The following is an 8311-nucleotide window of genomic DNA, read 5'->3' on the forward strand; positions in this document are numbered from 1 at the left end:
CTCTCTGCTAGTTGGTTCATTTAACCGACTTTGATAATGACCGCAGGTGTAGTTAACATTTGCAGACTTGCGACTCGACGACAATGCCTCGAAAATAATAACAAAAGGGAGCCCACAACTGAAGAATCGTGGTTACTGGTGACCCTTAAGGATGGCGCCTACTATTGTTATTGCGCATACGTTCTGCGCATCTCGAGATACTCGGATTTCCTATAGGTGGTCCTTATTAATACAGGGATATTTTTGCACAGTTTAAAACTATCCGGAGAAAGTAGATCTTAGTACGTACTCTTGTTATCCAAAGAGAAAATAGGGGGTAACCATGCATTTTTGAAAGATAATTAAGCTTCAATTTGAGAAAAAACGCCATTCATTGCTTTGTATTTTAAAGCTTTTTACAAATATTATTCATCAATTATCTTTGAAAAATGCGTGGTTACCCCCAATTTTCTTTTTGGATTTCAATAACACTTGTTGAGATCTACATTTTCTGCATAATCATAAACCGGGGAAAAAAATACATTTGAATTAGTAGACACCGTCCTTAAAATGAGACTTTGAATAACAGATAAATGGGACTTTTAATGACTGAGTGGAATTAACGATGTTAAACATTTTTGTTTCTTTTATTAATTATTAAAGCTATCTCGAATCAGCTGGATAAAAGTGTGGATCCATGTGATGATTTCTACTCCTACGTATGTGGAGGCTTTTTCAAGGAACATAAGCTCAGTGCGGAAAAGACTGAGATAACATCTTTCACGATCCTCAACAAAGAAAACTTGAAAGTGCTGCGACATGCGCTGGAGAATGATGCAAGATACTCACAGGTACGCATAGATTGAAGTTTAATTGAAATGTTTAATAATACATGTACTGTGATTGTGCATGCTGTCGCACTCAAGCAAATTGGCCGATGCGCAGAATACCATAATACTCTTTGTTTGTCCAGCCAAATTTTGAATAAGCATTGCTTCCTGTTTCTCTTGGGACTTACAATGGTTACAAGAGAAAACAAAAACAATGCTTATTCAAAATTTGGATGGACAAACAAAAAGTATTATGGTATTTTCCCACTTCGGCCAGTAAAGATAAAGTTGTTATATTTTTTTCTTGCCCGCAAACAATCTGATCAGCTCCCATAGAAAAAACAGAGAAACTTGCAAAACAACAAGTGCATTATGGCAGATTTTTTCCCCCTGAATTCTGCAATAATTGAAAATTAAAACGATTCCGTTGATAAAACATAATTACCCTAAGACAATTCTGAAATCCCGATCTGTTTAACCAGTAGATTCCATGTTTCTCGTGTCAGTTCAGTAATAGATCCCAGATGACATCAAAATGTGGTAAGAACAAAAAAATGGCACACGAGGTGATAGCCGAGTGTGTAACTGATGTTCTCAACACATTTTGTCCTCTCTGATCTATTACAGACGCACGGCAACACGGAATCTATTTGTTTTACATAATAAAGATTTAAAAGTTTTTGACGATGACGTCAGCTATGCGCCTTTCTTCTAACAGATCATAGCAAGAGTGAATTAGATAAGAGTGTTCCTATGGCATTGGGGGAAATCTCCCCAGCACAGTCACAAAGAGTCTATTTTTAAGAATACCCGTTCCCGCGAAAATCAATTTTCATGTCCCTGAGAAAAACATGGCAGAACTAGTCGCGCGTGACATGGCTTCTTCTGATTGGTTAAAATTGGCGGCCCTTCGTTTGTTGCGCTCGCAAAGTGTATCATAAAAGAAACCCATTTGTAAATGTGCAGGGGCAAGACCGTAAAATGATAAATCAACAATCTTATCTAATTCACTCTTGATCGTGGGTAAGAACCAATCAAAATGCGTGCATCATCGAGCTTCTTCTCCTGATGGATTCGTAAAACTGTCATTCTTTTTATTGGTTTTTCCTTAACAGCAAAGAAGGAAGGAAAATTATAATCAACTTTGAGATTTAGCGCGTTTCGCATCTTGATCAGAATAAAATGAAGCGCCCGTTACAGTCTCTAACTGCGCGTTAACAGCGTCCTTATATGACACAACATTTGCCTCCATGTTCTCCTTCAAGAACGGCACTAACATTCTTTACGTTGTTTATAAAATACCTTCAGAGCTTGTCGATCACGAAAACCACGAAGATCTACAATTCATGCATCGATACTTCTGCTATTGAACTCAGAGATGAGTATCCGCTGGCTCAGTTGATCGCGCGGTATGGCGGCTGGTCACTGACCGGATTCGGAACCAATTTGTGGAGTGTGGAAGAAAAGATGGGGCACGTTTTGAAAGATCTGAATGTACAAACCTTGCTGTCGGTATCTGTCAAAACGGATCTTATGGATTCAAGTCGTCACATAATATATGTAAGCATAATTTATTTAACAATTATCACTCGGGTTGAGGTTGAGAATGGGTTTATAGTCGTAGCATAATCTACGCCACCCAGTGGTTAGGGCGCCTGCCTTGAGATCCTTTATCAAGGAGGGCTGTTTTTTATTCAATTGAGCACATTCATAGGTTTGTACCGATTAAGTAATTTCATGGGGGACATTTCGATACGATAAGGGTCAGTTTTCATGTTTACTGCTTTATTACGCAATCTCAAAAGACTCTCGTTGCTCTTGCTCGGATCGATTCGGTTTTCGTCGTTGCTCGCTGAACGGGCTTCTGAACAAAACAATAAAAGAGCAATGGGTTTGATCTCCACGAAAACTGAACCACATTTCTCATGCTGATTTTGGTCTATCAATTCAGTATTTTATTTGTATTCTTGTTGTTGCGTTCTAGTTTGATGGATCCTCCCTAGGAATGAGTCCCAGCTACTACTCCTTGGTTAAATACTTCGAGGTTGGTTTGAGAAACATCATCATCATCATCTTTTTTCTTTTTTTTTTCTCGCTATTGGTCACTAGGTGAACATTGATTAATTTCTACAGAGTATGACACTATAAAACACATTTCTTCTACCTCACTGACGTACTACGACGTAATTACAACTACCAGTCAGGTGTCTTCTATGAGTTAGCCGCGCATTAAAACTCGATTGAAAAAGTTATCATCGAGAAGACACCCGTTCATTGTGGATGTGTTCTCTCGCCTCATTCTTTTTTGTTAATGCTCAAACATCCAACTGTTATCGGGATAATAATGGACATTGAAAAATTTCTCCATTCTGATTGGCTAAGAGAAAAAAGACATAATTCAGCGCAAAATTAACAGTAATAGTAATAGTTTAATCATTTATATAGCGCTATTTACATATGCTGATCAACAGCGTTTTACAATAAAATTATACATAATAAGCTTAAGAATCCATACAAATAAATAAATAATTTGAATCTACTAAAAATACTAAAATCTAGATAACTGAATAGAGTGTAATGTGAAGTGCTAGATTTCAATCCCATATGAACCATGTGAGCGTTAGCCCTACAGATGGAGATGGGCCCACACAAGGACAGAGAAAAACTCTGACCAGGGTGGGAATTGAACCCACGACCTTCGGGTTAGATCTCCGCCGCTCTACCGACTGAGCTACAAGGTCAGACGGGAGCAGGCCGTGGGAAGTGAAGATGTTAAAGTCACGGCAATGAACATGTACAAGTACAAGGAAAGGTTACGTTTATACAAACGTTGGCCGTGTAGCACTTATATTTTAAACAGAGTTAACTGCATAGAGTGTAATGTGAAGTGCTAGATTTCAATCCCATATGAACCATGTGAGCGTTAGCCCTACAGATGGAGATCGGCCCACACAAGGACAGAAAAAAACTCTGACCGGGGTGGGAATTGAACCCACGACCTTCGGGTTAGATCTCCGCCGCTCTACCGACTGAGCTACAAGGTCAGACGGGAGCAGGCCGTGGGAAGTGAAGATGGAGATGGGCCCACACAAGGACATGGGCCCACACAAGGACAGAGAAAAACTCTGACCGGCTATCACTAGATAGCCTAGTGAAATTAAGAAATAAGAATAAAAGGAGCAAAAATGCAATCTAAGATAAGAAAGCCTCTCTGAAAAGATGGGTCTTCAATTCCTTTTTGAAGACAGCTAGCGAATGAATGTCACGTAGCTGAGCAGGCAGGCTGTTCCACAATGCAGGAGCCGCTGCATGAAAAGATCTTGCACCAAGTGTGGAAAGCATTTTTTTCTTTGGGGCACTCCAATAGTAGACTATCGTTTGACCTAAGATGGTATGATGAGTTTTGCCTTATGTTAACTATATCACTAAGAAAAGGTGGAGCTAATCCGTGTATCACTTTAAAAGTTAAAAGTATTTTCCAATGTCCATTACTAACCTAGCTGCAGCGTTCTGCACACTCTGGAGCTTAGCGAAACGTGTACGAGGGAGACCGTACAAAAGGGCGTTACAGTAGTCTAGGCGACTAGTTATAAAAACATGTATGAGCGTCAGCAGAGATTCTCTCGATAAGTATTTCTTTATGCGTCTAATATTATGCGAATGATAAAATGCCTTAGTTACATGAGTAGCCACAGTTAACTTATTCTCAAACCACGACCCCAATTAAGTATAACAAACCAAGAATTCTGATAGGTCAATGACTAAAAAAAGTGAGGGAGGGAAAAAAAATTACTCGTTCTTACTTATTCCAAATAGCACAGGAAAACTCATGCAATAGGCCATTTCCGAGTTCATGTCTGCCTCCTCTTCAAAGCGAGTCTAAGGGCGAAGTTTTTCTTATGAAAATTAGCTTTCATTCATATGTAAAGTAGAACTAATTACCATCACAAAAACTTCGCACTTAGACTCGCTTTGAAGAGGAGGCAGACATGAACTCGGGAATGGCCTATTGCCTATAGAAAGGGTCGCTCTGTCTTGAGACAAGTCCAAAACTCTTGCAATCACTCTTAAATGTTACCAATCGTAGGAGAACAAGACAACAGGGGAGGAGTCGATGACACTTAATAGGTCTATGCGAATTTAATTTATCATCGAATTCCAAGGATCCTGGTTTAAATTGAATTTGAACGGTATAATAAATAACAAACACGAATGACGATATTTTTACGATGAACTTTATTTAAGTGCCAAGTGTATTTATCGCTGAGGCACTAATTGGCGAAGATGAACACAAATCAAATCAAATCAAAACATACCAAATTGAAGAACCCGGAGAAAAACCTCTTGAAGCAGAGTACAGAAGCAACAAACTCAACCCAGATATGACGCCGTGTTTGGGAACCCAACTCGGGCCACATTGGTTGGAGGCACGTGCTCTCACTACTGCGGCAGCCCTTCTCTCTGCTAACAGCTGGATAAACCCGCTCGGACGAAAAATAGGCGCATTGTTGGCTACACCTCTTGAACGACGAAAAAAAAAAGTAAGAGACTGGAGTGTGATATAGTTTATAAACGCTATAGCTATCAAGGGCATTGCGAGAGTCGACAAGCGTGGAGCAGTTTCGTAGAAATACAAAACATTAGCTAGCTCAGAGCTAACAGAGAAAAAAAAAATGGCCATGGCTTCCCGTTTCGCTTCGGTTACTAAGGAGCATGTTTTATCGATAAACTCGGCTGGTTATTGAATTTGTGGAGTATTTACTGAAACGGTTATTCATCTGTTGGACATTTACCTCGCCCCGGCTCGGCAAATGTCCACCACTATTCGCCACCTCCACTAGGGTGAATAAGGGTGCGTTCGATTGACCGTATTCCGGAATAGGAATACATGGAATACAAGTTGGAAATCCTTCGTTTTTGCGGAGATTCACATTAAAATTGTCAAACATTTGCTAAAATGCTATTTTAAACATATTTTTATCATCCTTGCAGCTTCGAAACGCGCCAAACATACCGTTTTAATCATCACTCCCCGTATTCTTATTCCGGAATAGGGTCAATCGAACGCGCCCTAATTGTAAAATATTGAACAGTCTGGGTTTTGATATAAAATAAAAAGGAGATCCTCGATTGACCTTCTAAGTCATAATATAAAACGTTTCTGGAAGGAATGCAACATTTGTTGGAGAGACAGATCGAATCGCTCTGTGCATTGCTTGATAATTAGTATGCAGTATACATGTTATTTTAAGTTGCATTGGCTCAAGACGCTGCAACAACTGGGTGCCAAACAGCGAAGAATGTTAGGCTTTGAACGAATGAGAGAAGCCATCCTCGCACTTAGCTTGACAATTTAAGCAATTGTCGCTTTTAATATAGACACCTGAAAAATTCAGAAGCTGCACTTCAAATATACATTCATTCCATTTCATTCCGAATGTTAGGCTTTCAATACTCACGATTCTTACCTTACCATTATGAGCTGAACGAGTACTTGTCGCTTTTCTGTAAAGAAAAGGTACACTACTATCGTAGAAGTATAGTTCTTTCATTAGAAAAACTCTCCGATTTCTACTTAACGAGGTGACGAATTATGCCTTGAAACGTGCTTATTCTCTTTTTCACATTTTCCCACGCTATTTCTAGATTCAGGAGGCGTACAAGACTTACATGAAAACTATAGTTCACTTACTTGGAGGAACTGGTTTGTCTGCGAACAATCGCGTGGAAGCCATTTATGACTTCGAAAAAAAACTCGCTCGTGTACGTAGGTTGCACTTATATTAAATAACAACAATTATTATTCCACTATTACGCCATTTTACCACACTTGGTCAAGTCCTTAACTGTAGTGTCCCGGTTTGACTGGTTTAGAACAGAGCAAATTCGGACGGAACGAGAGTTTCTCAATGAAAGAAGTTGTTTTCAGCACGATGCATAGCCTGAGAATTTAGCTTGTCATCGCTGGACACATCCAATCAAATAAAGATCTTTGGCTGGCTTTTTGTGCTGTTTACATCGTTCGCACGCGCCCTGAAGGACAGATGATTCATTTTTTTCAAAACACTATTACCAAATAAAATTGAAGCAAAATAACTCCTTTTTGTAGTGGAATAATAAATATCCGCGCGTATTATATGTTAAACCATTGCATAAGGTGTAAATATTTAACATTTAAAATTTTGGATACTTCAATACTAGCTTAATTTCACGGAACAACCAGAATTTTCTGCGCTTGCAAAAATCACGGAGTTAAAACCTATCCGAAATAATTTAACAGGCTTAGGTTCACTTTACTTTTCTTTGCTTTTTCTTTTCCCCTTTTTGTTGCAGGCATTGGTGGGCAATCTCTATTCCGAGGATTTGGTCGAAACCCTTCAACAGTATCATCGGTCAGGGCGTTCTCTTTTTGACCTGGATAAGACAATCCATGACTTTTGTGAAGAAACCTCTTTTAGTGTAAGTGTTATTTGGTTAAATAGTGTGGATGGATCAACGTTTGTTTTCGGCGGTCCATACGCAACGCCAGCGGAAACTTCAATTAAAACTTCGCTTCCAAATACATAGCAGTTTGCTCAATGGTCAGGAATTTGCAATAAGTCCATTCGTCATATGGAGGGAGAACCTCGCAAAAGACGAAAGCTCAACACTTAAGCAATTTAAGTACTGTGGTTATCATCTTTTACATTAGCAAAAGCAACATCAACGATTACGTTACTTACATCTCGTATTTTAGAACTGTGTCAAACGCTAAGTATGTCCTTCCCGGCGTGTTTAGCCGCCATCTTGAATGTGTGAAGTAGAGAAAGGTTATAGGGGCACCCAACGGAGGTGTTCCGCAAAATATATTTTCCGCAGGTGTGTGTGTATCTGTTAACTTGGAAAAGAAGTATTGGGAAGTTGCTGTGAAAAATATTTGTTGTTGTGCTGGCAAATTGTTTTCAATCTGTGCTCGCGCTCACCCCTCTTCTGGGAGGAATATTTTTGTTATCAGTGTTTACATTTGGAGACATTGTATTTTACCTCTCGCTTCTGCCCCCAGCTGTACAGCTGTCAATATGTATTAGCCTCCTTCAACAAATAAACAAAACAAATGAACGTACTTATCGTAGGCAGTTTGTTATGAAATTTCTCGATGTGCTTCAAGCTCAACGCTTATATCCTTTTGTTTGTTTTGTTTTATATTTTTCCACTGACAGGAAGACTTTATCCTGGGGTTCTTAAACACTGCATTCTCTAACCAGGCGTTCGCACCCTTAAACAGTCATAATCCATCTTTTACGGCAATGAACATGTTTTTCATGACATTACAAAGTTTATTCAAGGACGTGAGTATTTTGTTTTGCTATTTCCATCTTCGTTTGAGACTGCGTGTCGAGATCCCAATTTATTAAGGACGATCAGAGGTCGTGTGCAAAACTATAATAAACATACAGAGGTTAAGGTAAACTAACCATATAATTATTGAACTGATACAGATAAAATTCATGATTTAAAATTTG

At 39.1% G+C, this 8311-nt stretch overlaps 1 protein-coding gene across 1 annotated transcript in view; it reads left to right on the top strand.

Moving 5' to 3' along the window:
* Positions 1-8203, top strand: part of LOC137971903 (endothelin-converting enzyme homolog) — a 23398-nt gene extending 15195 nt beyond the window's left edge. The window contains exons 6-11 of the mRNA XM_068818644.1: positions 643-830; positions 2118-2369; positions 2794-2853; positions 6456-6572; positions 7143-7268; positions 8009-8203. Of these exons, the coding sequence (XP_068674745.1) occupies positions 643-830; positions 2118-2369; positions 2794-2853; positions 6456-6572; positions 7143-7268; positions 8009-8203 (938 nt within the window). The remainder of the gene's footprint in view (positions 1-642; positions 831-2117; positions 2370-2793; positions 2854-6455; positions 6573-7142; positions 7269-8008) is intronic.
* The last annotated feature ends 108 nt before the right edge of the window (positions 8204-8311 follow it).

Source organism: Montipora foliosa, chromosome 9 (assembly GCF_036669935.1).
Source record: "Montipora foliosa isolate CH-2021 chromosome 9, ASM3666993v2, whole genome shotgun sequence".
In the NCBI taxonomy this organism is placed as follows: domain Eukaryota; kingdom Metazoa; phylum Cnidaria; class Anthozoa; order Scleractinia; family Acroporidae; genus Montipora; species Montipora foliosa.